The sequence below is a fragment of the Pogona vitticeps genome, chromosome 2 (assembly GCF_051106095.1).
Source record: "Pogona vitticeps strain Pit_001003342236 chromosome 2, PviZW2.1, whole genome shotgun sequence".
Lineage (NCBI taxonomy): Eukaryota > Metazoa > Chordata > Lepidosauria > Squamata > Agamidae > Pogona > Pogona vitticeps.
The window spans coordinates 23,776,214-23,794,299 of NC_135784.1; the positions used below are offsets into that span (position 1 = coordinate 23,776,214).

At 44.9% G+C, this 18,086-nt stretch overlaps 1 protein-coding gene across 1 annotated transcript; it reads right to left on the reverse strand.

Annotated features, from left to right (window-relative positions):
* Window positions 1-3,205: 3,205 nt before the first annotated feature.
* Window positions 3,206-14,156, reverse strand: LOC110089774 (uncharacterized). Its single transcript, XM_072988537.2, has 5 exons — window positions 13,874-14,156; window positions 10,903-11,016; window positions 10,153-10,284; window positions 9,552-9,653; window positions 3,206-7,270 (listed from the first exon to the last, which is right to left on the reverse strand). Exons 1-5 carry the CDS (start codon window positions 13,893-13,895, stop codon window positions 4,968-4,970), a joined length of 2,673 nt encoding a protein of 890 aa, XP_072844638.2. The 5' UTR covers window positions 13,896-14,156; the 3' UTR covers window positions 3,206-4,967.
* Window positions 14,157-18,086: the final 3,930 nt, after the last annotated feature.

Genomic DNA, 18,086 nt, shown 5'->3' on the forward strand with positions numbered 1-18,086 from the left:
TTTTTCAGGAGGGGCTGGTTGGTTGGTTGGTTTACAAATGGGACACATTTCCATACCACTTCAACAAGCAGAACCCACAACAAGAAAACCATGGCAACGGAGAGTACTCTTTTTTCAGTGCTTGATCCGACCAAGCCTTCCTCCACAATATACCATTCTGTTATTTTCTCACCCAGTCTTTCCATCACTATTTTGTAGCCACTGAGCATGTGGACTCCTTATTAGGAGCATGTGCCTGTTCAGTTGATTTTATTTTCTTAATTTTAGCCTGCTCATCTCTCTCTCTCTCTCTCTCTCTCTCTCTCTCACTCTCACTCTCACTCTCTCACACACACAGCTTTGGCTGCAAGCCTAATGATGTCCACCTCTGATGTTCCGTGCAATGTGGAATTCATTAGGATGTATGACGTATTTCAATGAACAGCGAGCGGGCTTTCATCTCTTGTCTTGCCCATGTTCAGGCAAGAGAGCATAATGTTACGAGTGCTGCAGTCAATTTTGGGGTGTGGGTATAGGGGTTCTAATCCCACCGTGACACTAAACTCATTGGGTGTCTTGGTTTCTCAGCTTGACCAAGTGGGGATTTGAACCCAGTCTCCTAGTTGAACTAACCACTTGTCCAGGATCACCATCCTTGCTTGAATCAGAGGCAGGGACCAACTTGGGCCCTCCGATGGGTGTTACAATTCCCATCAGCCATAGCCAGGGTGGCCAAGGGTGAGAGAGGACAGCAACCACAGAAGTTCGCAAATGTGTCTACTCCTGCCTCTTGATTTTCTGTGTCCAAGATGGGGCGGGGATAGGGACCAGCCTACAAACGTTTGCTGCCTGAAGCAAACCCATGTTTAACTCCTCCCAGAGAGGCTGACTCAGAACCTGGATCACAAAACCCAGAATTCCCTCATCCCGTGGCCCTCTTGACATGCCCAAGTTCTTCCTCACCTAAGGCTAAGCTCAGTCAAGAACATGTCTATGCTGCGTTTCTCCTCACAGGGGACCCAAAACAGCTAAAAACAATTAAAACCACACCATAAATATACCACGTTTTCTCAGCCAGAGGGGGAACAGCCAAGGGCTTGTCAGCACGGCCCACTCCATGCTGCTCCTCGCCTTCCCCTGGAGGCAGGGGCCTTGCTCGGTGGGCAAACCCCCCCCCGTGACGTGGTCAAACACTCAGAATGTGAACCATGTGAGGTCCGGGGCTTTCCCGTGCCTTATATTCTGCATCGACTCATCACCACTTAAATCACACGGCATCATTCCCCCCACACATTGTTTGGTAGTCTTCCTATTTCGCAAAATGGAGTGGTTGGCGCATCGAGTGGATGAGGCCTCAGACTAAGAGGTGGGGCTGGCTAACCTCTTTGAAACCTGCTCCATCATGAAGTAGCTTTTGTTCCCTGATCGTTTCAGCTAATCTTTTCTAAATTTTAACTCTGTATAAAGGCATCTTGGGATCAGATTTTTGTTTTGATTTCCTTTCTTCCTTAGTCCTAACACATTATTTGTCTTTCTCGTGGTCGTTGCACCCTGGAGCAGGAAACTGCTCTCCACCAAGTCTCTTCCCTTGGCCAGTCAACGCCTGTTCCGATCCTGTCAGTGTAAATGTGATCTCTGCCCCTGTTCAATACAACCACCATCTTCATAGGTACATTTGGTGGAGACCCTGAAGAGGGCCTTCTATGTGGCTGCTCCTAGGCTTTGGAACTCCCTCCCACTGGAGGCCAGGTTGTCCTCATCTGCGCTGTCGTCCTGGAAGCAGGCAAAGACTTTTCTCTTCAAACAAGCTTTCCTTAGGGCAGTGGTCCCCAACCTTTCCCAAACCGTGGGCCGTTTTAGCAAGCGGGGCAAGGCATCTGTGCATGAATGCGGGACGTGTGTGTGTGAGCAGGGTGCGTGTGTATCTGTGCATGTATGTGGGGGGGCATACATGCATGGGTGGGAGAACTGTTTCCGCAATCCAATCCTGCCAAGGTAATGGCCCCATACCAGGCTGCGGACCGGGGGTTGGGGACCCCGGCCTTAGGGACCGGCTACCTGAGAGGGGTTTTTTAATGGACGGTTGTAAACAATATTTTAAATAACAGTGTTTACTTTCATTTGCCATGCCTCTTTCATAACCCACCTTGGAGAGATCCTTTTAAAGAGATCTGCTCTCCTTTTTTGCTTCTGCCATCCTAAATAACTCAGGGCTGTATTTGCAGCAAATCTAGCCACTCTCACCTTTAAATCCAGAGTACTAATGCAAAAACTAACATGGTAAGGTACTCCCTTTAACCTCTCTTTGTGAAAATAATAATTATGTGCCATCAAGTTGGTTCCAATGTATGGTGACTCTTTTCAGGATTTTCCCCTGTAGAGAATCCTCAGATGTGATTTTCCTTTCCCTTCCCTTCTTCTGGGGCTCCCCTGGGAACTGGACAACTTTGCCCCAAGGCTACACAGGTTGGCACTAAATGTATACACAAATATTTCTAGGAGGCACAGGGAGGAATCCTGAGCCAGGTACTCAAGCGAGCTATCCAGGCCAGCTTCCTCAGAGAGCCCTGCCAATTTATCCTTACTCCCTGCTTTTTGTTTTTTTAACTAGCTGCTGACCCGTAAGAGGGCATTTTCTTTTTATGATGCATGCAAGTTTGCTCAGCAGTAGGCATGGGCACTTTGTATTCATATCCTGGGATACAAATATGAACCGTGGCGCAGCCCGATTCCCTCCCCCAGAACCAACCAGGTCCATTCACTGGGCTCCGCACAGCATGGCACTCCCCCGTTGTAGTCATTGTGCCAATTGTGGGAGAAGTCTGGCTGGCACTTCCCCGCCTCCTTGCACAGCCGACCACTGATCAGCTGACCGGAGTGACTCCCCATCCCACCTCTGTGCTGCAGTGGTCAGTTGCATGAGGAGGCAGAGAAGTGCCGGCTAGATTCCTTCAGCAATTGGCATGACAATGACAGAGGAGGATAGCGCTACTTGAAGCCCAGTGAGTAGATCTGACTGGTTCTGGGGGGGAGGGAACTGAGCTGATATGGCAAAGGTGAGGCCAAGGTTCGTATTCCTATCCCCAGGATAGGAATATGAACTGTGCAGGACTATTCAGCAGTCAATACTGGCTCTTTCAAGAGTGTTTTAAAAATTCATTTTTAGCATAATAAAAGGGTACTACACCCAATAGAACACACTAGAACACAGCTTGCCTACAGCAGGTTGGGTTTAGAAATAGGTTTATTAGGCAGAGGACTTTAATGCCCATGTGTTTTTAAAAAAAGGGTTGGGTTGTTGCTTTTTCCAATGCAATTCAAATTCTGTGATGTGTTTACATCATAATGATGAGGTAATAAGCAGAATGACCTATTCTGCATAATTTATTCTTGTTTTGCTCTCTTTTTATTTTAAATGTTTATGTATTAATAATATGTCGGTACTGGTCCATAGCATAGTTCTCTGGGCAGCTTATAACAACAAAATCATGAATTAGTTACCAATGATAAAATGAACAGCAGATAGTAAAAATCAATATAATGGGGTGGGGGGAGAGAGAACACAGAAAAGCAAAGGAAAATAAAACTACATGCAAAACCAAACCTCACTCACAAAATCAGAAATCTGAGGGATCCAGATTTCTGAGATCCTTTCTATATGTATGGAGAGCTCCCTTGGAATTGTGGCATATCCCCGGTACTAAAGAATTAAACTTGGGTATTCACAATGGCCAGAATCCAATTATGATTTACTTTTGCATAAATGAAATCACCCAAATCCTGGCAGAAAATTCCTGCTAATTAATGAGGCGCTGGTTGCATTCCAGGGTGTTTTGTTACTTCCTGCCTCTTCTTTCTCTGAGTGTGAGAGGTCAGAGGGCGGCTCTGTAGGACACTGCCCCACTGAGACATAAAGTGGGGGCCACCCCAGTAAGAGCCGGTTGCACATCCCCCAAGGCATGCGAATTCAAGCCACAGAGCTGAAGACACCCCTAGACCACCATTTGGAAATGATTATCCGATATAACCCTGTTGTGCCTTAAAGCAGAGGTTCCCAACCTTGGGAACTGCAACTCCCAGAAGCCTTCACCACCAGCTGTGCTAGCTGGGGTTTCTGGGGGTTGCAGTACAGGAACACCGAGGTTTCCCAAATTTGAGAACCATTGGCTTTGGCTCAAAGGGCAGAGGTCTACCACAACTCTTTGGCTTTCAGACAGATGGGCACTTTCCGACAGCGGGAGCAACAGTGTGTGCATGAGCTTCAAGATGAGCTGAAAAGAAAAAAATCCATTGGCAAAAGGTCATCAACAATGTCAGGGGGTCAGGCAGAGGAAAGTGGTGTGTGTGAGAGGTTGCAAAATTTCAAATTTGCAACCAAGAGATATACCCATGTCCCACATAATCCGCCTACTTCCCACTGTATTGTCCCATACAGAATTATACAGCCAGTCAAATCAAATGTTAGTGCCCGTGAGCAGTTCTTTTACTCCTAAAACGGATTCCCGTATGGCTCCTTCTAACTCCGAGCTGTGCTAATATAGTGAAATATTGTGATTAAATTATATGACAGGAGGAAAAAAAGGCAAGAAGTACACAGGTATAAAGATCATCTCTGGAATTCAGGGGGCCTAGAAATCCACCACGGATGCTAATTAAGTATTAGTAAAAGTTTTTTTTAAAAGGTTTAGTTGTAACAGGGCAGAATGGCCATCTTTTCTACCTGAATGTTTCTGCTGGTAACAAACAAGCATTTTTTCACTTATCTGCTCCTTGACATGCTGCTTTTTCTATCTCCAAGGGAGTTTTTGTTTCCTCTGACTGCCGTAGGGAAACGTTCAGATATATGAACTCCCCCTCACTAGCAGTTTGGAAAGACCAGACAAGACTTTATAGCACAGTAGAAAGAAAGGGCAGGCAATGGTCTGTAGTGTTCTTCAAACAATAACCACTCTCCAGGAATGTTCTACCTCACCAAAATATAAGCCTTCCTAAAGCTGCTCTCCCTTATGACTTTTCTGGTGTCTATGGAGGTTCGACCTGTCACAGAAACTTTTTCCACAGTCTGGACATTTGAAAGGCTTCTCTCCTGTGTGGGTTCTCTCATGCGCAAGCAAATTGGCACTCTGGTTGAAGCCTTTCCCACACTTTGCACATGTATAGGGTTTCTCCTCTGTGTGGGTTCTCTCGTGTTTTATCAGACTCGATTTGTAAGGAAAGCTTTTTCCACAACCTGAGCATGCGTATGGTTTCTCTCCTTCGTGAGTCCTTTTGTGTACCACCAGAGTCCTTTCGTTGGTGAAAGTTTTGTCACAATCTGGACATTTATACGGCCTTTCCGTGTGGGTTCTCTCATGTACCACAAGGTTTCGCCTTTCGTTGAATCTTTTCCCACACTCACTACATTTATACGGTTTCTCTTCCAAATGGGTCTCTGAGTATATAATCAAGGCTGACTGACATCTAGAACTTTCCCCACAATTGGGGAATGGGGGCGCATTTCCTCTACTGTGGGTTCTCTTGTGCCTCAGAAGGTTTGACTTCTGTACGAAGCTCTTCCCACATTCAGAGCACATATGTGGTTTCTCTCCTGTGTGGGTCCTCTCATGTTTAATCAGGCTTGATTTGCTAGTGAAGCCCCTCTTGCAACCTGAACATTTATATGGTTTTTCTCCCGTGTGTGTTCTCTTGTGCACGACCAGGGTTGATTTGTTTGTGAAGCTTTTCCCACAGTCACAGCATTTATAGGGCTTTTCTCCCAAGTGGATTTTTTGGTGCTTCGTCAGGTTTCGCCAGTCACTGAAGCTCCTTCCACACTCAGAGCATTTATGGGGCTTTTCTCCTGTGTGTGCCCTCTCATGCACAATGAAGCTGGACCGCTGGCTGAAGCTTTTCCCACACTCTGAACATTTGTACGTTTTGCTCCTCATGTGGGCTCTCTTGTGTATCAGAAGCTTATACTTCAGACTGTAACGTCTACCACAGTAGGAACACTTATACGGGTTTTCTCCATTATGTGGTCTCTCATGAGCCAGGAGTTTTAATTTTTGAATGATGTTTTTCCCACAGGCTGAGAACCAACATGGCTTCCCTCCTGTTTGGGTTTTCTTGTGCCTGATGAGGGCTGACCTATAACTGAAGCCTTTCCCACAGTGTGAGCATGAATATGGCTTCTCTCCTCTATGTGCCCTCTCATGTCTGATAAGGCTTGATTTGTCAATGAAGCCTTTCCCACAGATGGGGCACAGATACGGTTTTTCTCCCGTGTGCCTCCTTTCATGGATAACAAGGCTTAAACTGTGGCTGAATTTCTTCCCACACGTTGAGCACTGATAGGGTTCCTCTTGTTTATGTGTCACCTCATGGACAAGAAGGTGCGACCTCTGGACAAAGCGCTTCCCACAGTTTAAGCATTGATACGGCTTTTCTCCAGTATGCATCCTCTCATGTATGAGGAAGTTGGATCTTTGAATGAAGCCCTTCCCACAGTGCAAACAATTATACGGCCTCTCCCCTGCTTCCATCTTCTTGTGCCGGAGAAGGGCTGATTTATGGCGGAAGCTTTTCCCACATTCTGAGCATTTATACGGTTTTTCCCCTGTATGGGTTCTCTCATGTCTCGTAAGGATAGACCTCTGACTGAAGCTTCTCCCACACTCTAGGCAATTATATGGCTTCTCCCCTGTATGTGTTTTCTCATGGCGGACAAGGCTAGACCGCTGAGTGAAGCTTTTCCCACACTCAGAGCACGGGTACACTTTCTCTCCCATGTGGCTCCTTTCGTGGATGAGGAGGCTTAAGCTCTCACTGAATGTCTTCCCACACTTGGAGCAGTCGTAAGACTTATCTTGCTTGTGTGTCATCTCATGGATGAGAAGGTGCCACCGTTGAACAAAACTCTTCCCACAGTCAGAGCATAGATATGGCTTCTCCCCTGTATGGATTCTCTCGTGGATTAAGAAATTAGATTTCTGAATGAAGCCCTTTCCGCAGTACGAGCATTCGTAGGGCCTTTCCCCAGCTTCCATCTTCTCATGCCTGAGAAGGGCCGACTTGTGGCGGAAGGTTTTCCCACATTCAGAGCATTTATATGGTTTCTCTCCCGTGTGAGTCCTCTCATGTCTGGTCAAGATAGATTTCTGACTGAAACTTCTGCCACACTCAGAGCACTGATACGGCTTCTCTCCCGTATGTGTTTTCTCATGTCTGATAAGGCTAGACCTTTGAGTGAAGCTTTTCCCACATTCAGAGCATTTATTCTCTTTTTCTCCCATTCTGCTTCTGGTGCGCCCTCCTATGTTGGAAAAAAGAGAGTCACAATATGAACAAGTCAAATCATCTGACAGGAATATAAAATGAGAAGGAACTGTGTCTACCAATCTCACACACACCCCTGTGGTCTATGGAGAAAAGGAAACTGCACTAGGATATGTTTTTAACTCTAGCTTTTCTCACACACTCAGAATCAGGGTATATTTTTATACTCTAGTTTTCATACCCAGGTAGAAAACTGCATATGCAAAAGATGAAGCAGGAAGCTCCAAAGCTGGAGACATTCAAGAGAAAATTGGACCACCATCTGTCAGATCAGAGGGATGTGGTGGCGCTGCGGGATAAACTGCAGAAGCTTCTGTGCTGCAGGTTCAGAAGACCAGCAGTCGTAAGATCGAATCCACGCGACGAAGTGAGCTCCCATCGCTTTGTCCCAGCGACTCGCCAACCTAGCAGCTCGAAAGCATGCAAATGCGAGTAGATAAATAGGTACCACCTCGGTGAGAAGGTAAAACGGCGTTCCCTAGTCACGCTGGCCACGTGACCACGGAAACTGTCTTCGGACAAGCGCTGGCTCTACGGCTTGAAAACGGGATGAGCACCAGCCCCTAGAGTCGGACACGACTGGACTAAAAATGTCAAGGGGAACCTTTACCTTTCTGTCAGATCTGCTTCGATTTGGATTCCTACACTGAGGAGAGGATTGAACTTAACGGCTTTATAAGCCCCTTCCAACTCCATTATTCTATTATCCTATTACACGGATCGATTTACATGCAGAGCTGTAGCTGTGTCATCCATTGAAAGCCTACCACATCTTTCTTTGCCTACAGTTCCCATAATCTCTACCACTGCTGTAGGCCCAAGACATCTGGAGAGCCACCGTGGTCCACCCCGGTTTATTCCGTGGATAATTCCAAAGATAGGCACACTTCACATTTGGCTGAAACTGGTTGCTGATGATCACGTACGGTTTGCATAATTTGTTGTGGCTAATTGCAGCTAATGGATGAAGTGCCGGAACTGTGCATCTCAGCTGCCCAGTTGGGCACATGACCAGGCAAACCACCAAGATGTGCTCTAACAGCTTATCGATTAGTCACAGTGAGTTATGCAAACATTATGCAAACCCCAGTAGGGTTCTTGTTGTTCCCTTGTAGCCGAGTTATTAAAATTATAGTAAAAAGCTAGTCTTATGCGGCATTTTGAATATGGAGTCATGTTGTGATAGAAATAGTTAGTACTGTGAAAGTAAAGTAGCGTTCAAGAGCCTGAGAATTACACAGCACATGTTATAAAGCCTCTTGGTACTTATTGCAGTCTCTGACAGTCAAAAGCCGCCTAGAGTGGTCGCAAGACCAGATAGGCGGGATATAAATAAAATAAAATAAAGAAATGAAATAAATAAATAAATAAATAAATAAACCACTGCAAGTTGCTATTTTTAATGAGTTATCCCCCCTTCCTTTGTCCTCTAGTGGTTCTCAAACTGGGATCCCCAGATGTTCTTGGACTGCAGTTCCCAGAAGCCTTCACCACTTGCTGTGCTGGCCAGGATTTCTGGAAGCTGCAGTCCAAAAACAAAAACATTCGGGAACGTAAGTCTGAGAATCGCTGCTCGTAGTGTAGCCTTAAACCTCTAGTGTACAGACAGCCAACCACTGCACAGATGTGATTTTGATTCCAAGTGGATTATCAGTGGACCTCTCCTGAACCGTCTCCTTGACCTACCTTTATTTATTTATGAGATACAGTGGTGCCTCGCTTAACGAGCGCACCGTAGAACGACGAATCCGCATAGTGAGGGGGTTTTAGCGATCGCAAATGCGATCGCATACCGATGGCCCCTATGGCGGAAAATCGCTTTGCGATGATCGGTAAGCGGTTCGCTTACCGACCTTCACTTTGCGACCCACAGATCAGCTGTTCGGCGGCTCCAAAATGGCCGACGGAAGCCCCGAAATGGCCACGTGCAGCATTTTCGCACCCTCGGTAAGCAAGGGGAGGGCGCGAAAATGGCTGCCGGCCATAGGAAAACTTCGCTGAATGGTGAGTTTTGGAGCCTATTAGAACGCATTAAACTAAGTTTAATGCGTTCCAATGGCTTTCCCCATTCTGTTCAGTGATGTTTTCACATAGTGAGGGTTAATCCGGAACGGATTAACCTCGCTATGCGGGGCACCACTGTATACACTCTGACTTCCCTAAAGCGAATGAATGCCATTTAGAAGATGTGTATTTCTTTTCATTTTCAAGATACAAATGGTGTACTATTTAGGGATCCGGACTAACAAATCTTTCACCTGAGGAGGCAGGAGGGCAGGCTTCATTTCCCTCTGAGCCGTTCCGATACAGGGGCCACAGCTCTTCGTCTTCTTCCTTTTTTATTATCACACCAGGAAACCCTTGGTAAAAGAAAAGAAACAATTATATTCCACTTCTATAGCACTCCCTGTGGTAGAAAGCATTTCCAATTCATTATCTGGCTTGCATTAAATATCAAGCATGGGTTTCTGGGCAAAACTGCTGTTTCTTTCTCTCTGTGAAGCTAAGTGCGAATGCGCACAGGCATACAAACGCACACACATGCACACACACAAACACACACACACAGAGCAAGCACAACAGGAGAACTGATCAGAAAGATATCAAGAACCCACCCAGGGCTACCCTTTTTGCCAGTCCAAAGAACAAGGCAGGCCAGAGTTACTGCATTTTTCAGGAAAATCCAGAGTTCCTCCTGGATGAAATCAAGTCAAAATATATCTGTACCATTTCAGTAAAAACTAATTATCACAATTTTTTTTCTCATATAAAAAGAGCTTAATTATTTAGATGCTTCATAAGAGAGTCAGACAAGAGTGTTTAAATAAGCAGAGAGACAAATTCGAACCCACTCCTCACCTGAGGCAGCACCTAGTGAAGTCTCCTTTCCCTGGGGAGGTGAGTTCAACAACAACTTCTCACTTTCTCCCTTCAGAGACAACCACGATTCTTCCTCTTCTTCTTCCACCTTTATGATCACATCGGGAAACTCTGATCAGAGAGGAAAAATACCGTTTGAAAAAGTCAAGGTAGTTGACAGGAGTAATAACTAAAGTGTCAGGCGAAGACTGGAAAACCCGGGTTCAAATTTCCGCCTCAGCCATAAAGCTCCCTGATGAAGCCTGGGTCAGTCACAACTCTTAAGAGTTGATCTTTGGTCTAGATGGCTGGGATAGAAATCTAATAAATAAATAAATAAGGCTAACCTACCTCACAGGTCTGTTGTGAGGAAAAATTTTAAAAATATATGCAATTAAATAAAATACCACCAAATAAAATACCTCACAGACAAGGGAACAGGTAAGCAAATACTGTATTTTTCGCACCATAAGACACACTTTTTTCCCACAAAACAGGGGGGTGGAAAGTCTGTGCTTCTTATGGAGGGAAGAAAACAGATTATATTTTCCTGTTTTCTTCTCCTAAAAAATTGGTGTGTCTTATGGAAAGGTGCGTCTTATGGAGCGAAAAATACGGGTAAATCTTTTCCTTGCTGTGGAATTAGAGGGCAGAGACGGGTACATAACAGGACAACCACACAGCTTCCCCGATTGATGTGTGTGTATTTGTGTTTCTGTGTATGAATCAGTTCTTCACTGGATCTCTCACCCGATGCGCTGTCCAAAGGGAAATCTTTTTCCTTGTCTGCTGGAAGATCTGGGATCCACAGATCTTTCCCACGGTCAACCCGGGAGATCATGTCAGGTTTAGGAACAGGAAAACCTGAGGAGGAAGGAAAGAAGCAGACATAGCCAGAAGAACTTCCAGAAGGGAAGCTACACTGGTCTGCAGCAGCAACAATAAAAAGTGTATTTGCACTGTAGAGTTATAGCAGTTTGATTCAAAATTAACTGTCATGGCTTCATCCAATGGATTCCTTTGCCACAGATTTCTGGTGTCCACCCTTGAACTACAGCAGAGGATTTTGGGTACCTCAAGAAACTGCCAGAAAGACAAACAAGGCGGTCCTAGATCAAATGATGCCTGAACTATCTTTGGAGACAGAAATACTGAAGCTGAGGAGGTCCTACTTTTGGCACAACATGAGAAGGCAGCATTCTCTGGAAAAGACAATAATGCTGGGAAAGGCCGAAGGCAGCAGGAAAAGAGGAAGACCAAATACAAGATGGACTGACTCCCTAAAGGAAACCACAGACGTAAGTCTACAAGAGCTGAGGACAGCATATTTTGCAGATGGCCCATTCGTAGGGTGGCCGTAAGTTGGAGGCGGCTTGTGGGTACACAACAACATTGTGATGGCTTTCAAAAATGCTAGAAATGGTATGAAAGGTAAATTTAAATCACAATACAGTACTATAAAAACAAGTTACACCCAAACAGAACAAAACAGAACCTAAAATTACTACACAGGAGGCAATGCAATGCTTGCCTAACTGTAGGGGTCCAGAGTTTAAAGGTTTTGTTCCACAATACTCAATACTTTATTTTAAAAATACAAATCAGGAACAACGCTGTTCCTTTCCAGCATTTTAACGTCAAAAACTGTGGCTAATTTTTGCTTATTATTTTTAAGGGTCATTTTTGGAAATTTCCGGGCACTTTAAATGTAATTTTCAAAACCTACCTGTAATGCTTTGCTAATAAGTAACATTGCTTGTTACACACTGGTAATGATCCCCCCCCTTTTTTAAAATAATGTTAATGTGTCAGCTTTTCTGACATCTTTGGCTTGAGGGGGTACAAAGGATTTTTATACTGTTTATTAAGGCGAATCCTGCTGAAGAGACTTTATAAAAATACAAAATGAAGAACGATGGAAGCATACAGAAAACGAATTAAAACAGCAAAAAAGAAAAACATCTAAAGACACTCAGCGGACAGACAAATATATAGGCAATTATCAGCAGTAGTTTAAACTACAGCTTATAAAAAGCAAGCCAGTTTCAGTATTCAATAAATTAAAAGCACCCAGGTCTTAAAAGAGAGAAGTATTCATTTTATTGCCTTACGTAAAAAAAAAAAATCAGAGCATACGGCACTGAAATTTGGGGATGAGATGATCCTCGGCCCCACTGAGTCCACAGTGTCTGAGTCCACATCCTTTCTTTAAAAATGTGGAAGAGGCAGACGTGGCTCCCAAACTATGGAATGAACTTCCTTCACAGTTGTGGATCTGTTCCCATTCCGACTAATCTTATTTTAAAAAGAGTAAAAATGCATCTTTTTAGACTGGTCATATGCATTTATTTGATTTTTATCCTGCCTGCATACAAAAAAAAATTTAAATCAACAACAGGCTAAAAAAAATCCATTTAGATAAAAAATTATAATTGGTTGAAAACAGTACAGTATTTTAAAAGTTACCCATTTAAAAAGACCTCCCTTTCTCAACTGCCTCCTAAAAGCTTTTCTAAAGAGGTATGTTTTCACCTGCTGGTGGAGGGAAACAGCATATGGTGTCTAACCTGCCCTAATGGGTTGCTTTAATGGTATAGTATTCTTGGTTGATTTTAATGGTATTCACTCCCATCAGCCTTATCCAGCATCCCCAGTGCTGAGGGAGGATGGGGATTAAAAATCCAGCAATATCTGGAGGGCCGCAGGTTGCCAACCTCTACACTACATACAACCTGGTACACTGTGTTCCTGGCAAATTGCACAAAAATAGTCAGGTAAAACCTGCTGGTCCAAAAATAACAGCCTTGGATTTTTTTTTCCTCAAAAGACCAGTTGTGATCATAAGCCTGTTTATCTTCCATAGTGAACAACAACAACAAACAACTTGTCTGTTTTTTCCTGCAAAGTAGACTAATGCCATTTGTGACCACAACAGGTGGGGCCAGCCAAACAAAAAAGCAAAAGGGTTAGCCAAAATTAAGGGACCACACCGCAGTCAATGATCACTACTAGTCAAGGAGGCTTAATAAAACCTCCATACTCTGAAGCAGTATATCTGTAAATGCCAATATGAGAGATAGAGAGAGAGTCTGGTTCCTGGGCTCCTTTCAGGCAACCAGGCGCCTTCCCTTTCAGGCAGAGCCCGCTGGCCGCCTCAGGCAGCAAAGCTGAGATGTCGGAAAAGGCCAGCAAAGTTGAATATTTCTTTGCTAGAGGTGGGGGAACAGATCCTCCTCGTCGTCGTCGTCGTCGTCGTGAGATTGTTTGCTTCAGAGGCAAGGGAAGAAGAAGCCATTTGGACTCTTGATGACTGGAGGGAAGGGGGGCGCCCCTCTAGTGCTCAGCCTCAGGCTGCCAAATCTCTTGGGCCGCCTCCTGCGCTTGGAAGGCGTCTGGTCAAATCGAGTAAAGGTCCTTTTGTTTCCCACCGCCCAGCCTTGCTCTCTGGGGCCATTTCAATGGCCTTTCCCCCCCCCCACACACCCCTCCACCCCCCAATCTAAGTATGTCTGCGGGCGAGTGGGGAGCAAAAGGCCTCGGATAGAACAAGCTGCACGAATAGAGAGATCCCTGGATCGGGAAAGGGGCTCAGTCCCCCCCTCCTTTTACACCCCCTCGCCCCCACCCCACCCCGATCCTATGCATATTTTTCTTTTAATCCCCTTCCCCCGAATGCAGGTTAATTTACACACGCACGCACACACACACACACGCAACTCACCCGCTCCTTGCAATTTTTGCATTGCAACTTCGCGGGAAACCCCGGATTTATTTATTTTTTTCCAGCTAGATCGTGCAAAAAAAAAAATCCAGAAATCCCAGGACTACGAGAGGAAGGAAGGTGGGGCCAGGGGACAGGAAGGAGGGTAACTTTTTTTTCCCCTCCCCCGCCCTCGTTAAATCATGTCCATTCCCCTTCCCCATTTCACATCTCGATCCTCTCTAGGAAGGGAGCGCTCGCTCCGTTTAACCCCTTGATCATTTGCTGAGGGTGGAAAAAAAAGGAGGCGAAGGGGATACAGTGGAGGCAGGATAGGGGAGGGGATCCGGTGGGGGGGGAGGGGATCCGGTGGGGGGGAGGGAGGGGACAAAGAAAGAGATCCGGTGTGGGGGAGGGGGAGAGAGAAGGCGGCAGGGGCAACAAACAGGGAAGAGAACAATTGCCCATGAACGATGTACTGTACTGTAGAGATGGCAGTCACAAATAAAGAAGATGCTGAAGACTGCAGTCACTATAGGTTTGCAGAAATTATAGGTCCCTCTCCTCGATTCCCCATGCGAGCAAACTCCGGCGCGGAATTTTGCAAAGGGAGCAAGAAATAACGGATGTCTCAAACGGGGTTGAGAAATGGAAAAGGCCCAAGAGACCATATTGCAAATACTGTACATTTTGGAGCATAGACTTGAATAGTGGTACTGTACTGTTGATAGGCTTACCATGAGGTCTGTGTGATATTTGGCCAAATTTTAGGTAATAGGGGGAAACAGGTTGTGTTTGACAGTATTTTGCCTCGCTATTAAAGCATCACCTTGAAAATGCCCTATTCCAGTCCACTTTAGGATGCAATCAGGTGGGCATTCCTTCTGCTGTTTGCTTCACTCTTTTTTTCTGGTGATCAGACAATGTGAACTAGCTCAAGTGAAATATCCTCGGAGTGTCCTTAGTAGATTAAACAGACATCTTAACCACTTAATGATATGAGGAAATTGGGACATTAAATAGGGAAAAACTTGTTTCCTCTGTTCCAGGACGTGGGAAGAGAAAGGCAAAATAGTTATTTGTAAGCCCGTTCAGACACTGCTAATGCACACAAAAAAACAAACACAATTTGAAATCTTCCTTCTGGAAGTGGGAAGAGACTGCTTTGAAAGTATATTGTAGATCTGTACATCTTTGTTCACTTCTAAAGTGCATTCTGTATTTATCTCACACCAAGTGCATGGTCCACATGTTCTTGATCAGACAGGAAGGGTCAAGAACAGATTTTTTCCCACTGAGCAGAGGGAAGAAGCAAAAGAAAAAGAGAGAAAGACTCAACTGTTCTTTTAACCACCCAGGATAGGGCTAATGCACTGCACCACTTCAAAAACATCCTCCTGCAATTAACCCACAAGGCGTTCTGTAGAGTCCAGTTTTGGTAGCTTAAAATCACCGTTTACTTGGCAAAACCACTGGAAGGATGATACAGAAATCATGTTTTTAGGCAAAAAGCCTAAGGAGAAGAAACACTGATTTCTAGATGGAGAATTCAGACTTTTTTAATTTTGGTAATTAATGTTAGTTTTCTTATTTTTCTTTTCAAGGAGCTGAGGCAACTTAAATACCGTACTATTTTGTTATCTTTCGAACAACCCTGCAGGATAGGATAGGCGGAGACTTGGTGCCCAAACTAAAGTTACTCCACTTACTTATTTTGGATGGACCTGGCCTCCAGCAAAATTGTTTATTCCCATATTTTAGCCAGGGGAAAAATTCCATAAATTGATTATACCTTGTCAGAGAACATTTAACCATCTGGACGTTGCCTATGATGAAAAGTGAAATCCTTGATGCAATGACACAATATCTTTAATAACATTAAATGAAATACAATTAACAGAAACATCCTGCTTGTCTGTTTATTCACAATATTTATTCTTTGGCCATTCCTGAGCACAAGATAGCATACACGTCTCTTTTACTCCCCCTTAATCCTCACAAGAGTCTTGTGAGGTAGATCAAGCTAAGACTGTGTGACTTATCCCAAGGTCTCCCTGTAGGTGTTATGGCTCAGTGGCAATTAAGACCTGGCGCTCTCAAGCCCCAAGCCAAGACCTAACTGTTACATTACACTACAGACACAAAATCTATTAATGTTATAGAATATCATAGAATAATTCAGTTGAAAGGGGCCTATAAAACCATCCAACCCCATGCTCAAGGCAGGAATCCTGATCAAAGCAGATCAAAACAGATAGTTGTCCAATTTTCTCTTGAATGTCTCCAGCATTGGAGTGGTCAACACCTCCCAATGTAAGGGGTTCCATTGTCGTACTGCACTAACAATTAGGAGGTATCTCCCGATATTTTAGCTAATAAGAATATCACTATAACACTAACAATTAGAAATATCTCCTGATATTCAGCCTAAATCTGGCTGAAGCTTGAGCCCATTGTTGCGTGTCCTGCACTCTGGGATGATCGAGAACAGATCTTGCCCCTCCTCTGTATGACAGACTTTCAAGTATTCGAAAAGTACTATTCTATCTCCCCTCATTCTTCTTTACTCAAGGCTAAACACTGATTGATTGATTGATTGATTGATTGATTGATTGATTGATTGATTGCATTTATACCCCGCCTATCTAGTCGAGCGACCACTCTAGATGGCTTCCAACATACATAACATTTTTGATATATTTTATAACATGCCCTGTTCTTTCAGTCTACCTCCTATACTTCTAATAAAATTGAATATTATTTACTAAAATACTTTTAATAGTATCATTATCGTCATCATCACGTGCTGTCAAGTAAATTCTGACTGATGGTGACCCTTTCCGGGGTTTTCCTGGCAGAGGATACTCATTCCCTACTTCTGGAGTAGCCCTGGGACAGTGGCTTGCTTAAGGCCACACAAAATGGCTGTGCTGATGGGAGAGGAATCAAACTCCCAGCCTCTGGCTCCCTAGGGATGGGGACTCTAGTTGTGGGAACATGTTGTCAAGTCACACTTAAGTGGCACAGGTTACTCGAATTGGACTCAACTTTCCAATGACTAGGCCTTGATTTGCAACTCGCCCATCTCTCCCTTTTTGCTGAGGGGGAAAATATTGTTTTTAATAGGGTCTCAGGACTTGGTACCAAAAAACTCAAGATTTGAATTTTGGACTCTGCCAACAAGCCAGAGACCTAAACCACTGACTGGGTTTAGGTTATCATAGACCTGTTAAGCTACATAACCGTCCCCAAAACAGCTGTCCGAAAGAAAAAGAGGCGGGCACCGTCCATTCCCCACTGAACAGAGCGAGACTCAGGATTGCATTGCCAATCTGCTGTCCGTGGAAAAAAAACAGCGAAGAGTCCTGTGTTGCCTTAAAGGCTAACCCATCTGTTAACAGTTTGGTGAGGTTTTTGTGGACTCTCCGCCCAGGATGACAAGTTTTATAGGTTCTGGGATGACTTGGTGGTAAGTCAGCAGTTTTTCCTCTCTCACTGAAGGAACTGTCGGGATGAGAGACGTGTTGTGTATATATAGACACTTGGTAGGCTGCGGCGACCTGCCTGCACGTGCGAGAGTGAAATCGATGTTTTGAAAAAAAAAAAAGGCCAAGTGTGGGCAAACTAAGGGCATCGGCAGAACGTCGGTCACCGGGAGGGCGCATGCTCCTGCCGAGAGCGTCGCCGTATCATAATAAGAGTCCGGGTGTTTTTCATCTCAATCCCCCCACACACACCTCGCTGCTCCCCCCCTTTTTTTGTCCCCATTGCTGTTTATGCACCCGATCCGGCCCGCCGTGGTCGCTGCCACTTCGCCAAAGGGAATCCCCCCTCGTGCCGAAGGCTGCTGCGGATCTGCAACCGAGGTACGGACACTTGCTCCAGAAGTATATGGAGAGCAACAAACATCACAAATGCTCATTTGTATACGCTGGCTGAGAGACTCAAGGGGGCATCCCATAAAGGGGTGGGTGGGTCAGGATTCTCTCTCTCTCTCTTTTCTGAGCCCCAGGACTTGTTATGCAACCTGCACAGCTCCTTCCCAGCAGGACTGGGAGCAAGGGTGGAAAGACCCTTGTTGTTTTTTTTTTTTAATGGGGGGGTCAACCTTGGTTTAGCAGTTAGATCTGGGGACAACTGTTAGCTTTCTCCAAGTTCGGGGCGGGGAAATGAGCATCGGATGATGAGCATTCTCCTAATTCTGCCCAAGCCTTTGCTTCCTCCCCTCCCCATC

What these genes read in the sequence shown, in the direction of transcription:
- LOC110089774 (XM_072988537.2), bottom strand. Translation starts at nt 13,895, where the DNA reads ATGCAAAAATTGCAAGGAGCGG. An exon ending in GCAAAAATTGCAAGGAGCGG is followed by an intron (nt 11,017 to 13,873) that starts GTGAGTTGCGTG and finishes CTTCCTCCTCAG; the next exon opens with GTTTTCCTGTTCCTAAACCT. An exon ending in CTGCCCTCCTGCCTCCTCAG is followed by an intron (nt 7,271 to 9,551) that starts GTGAAAGATTTG and finishes TTTCCAACATAG; the next exon opens with GAGGGCGCACCAGAAGCAGA.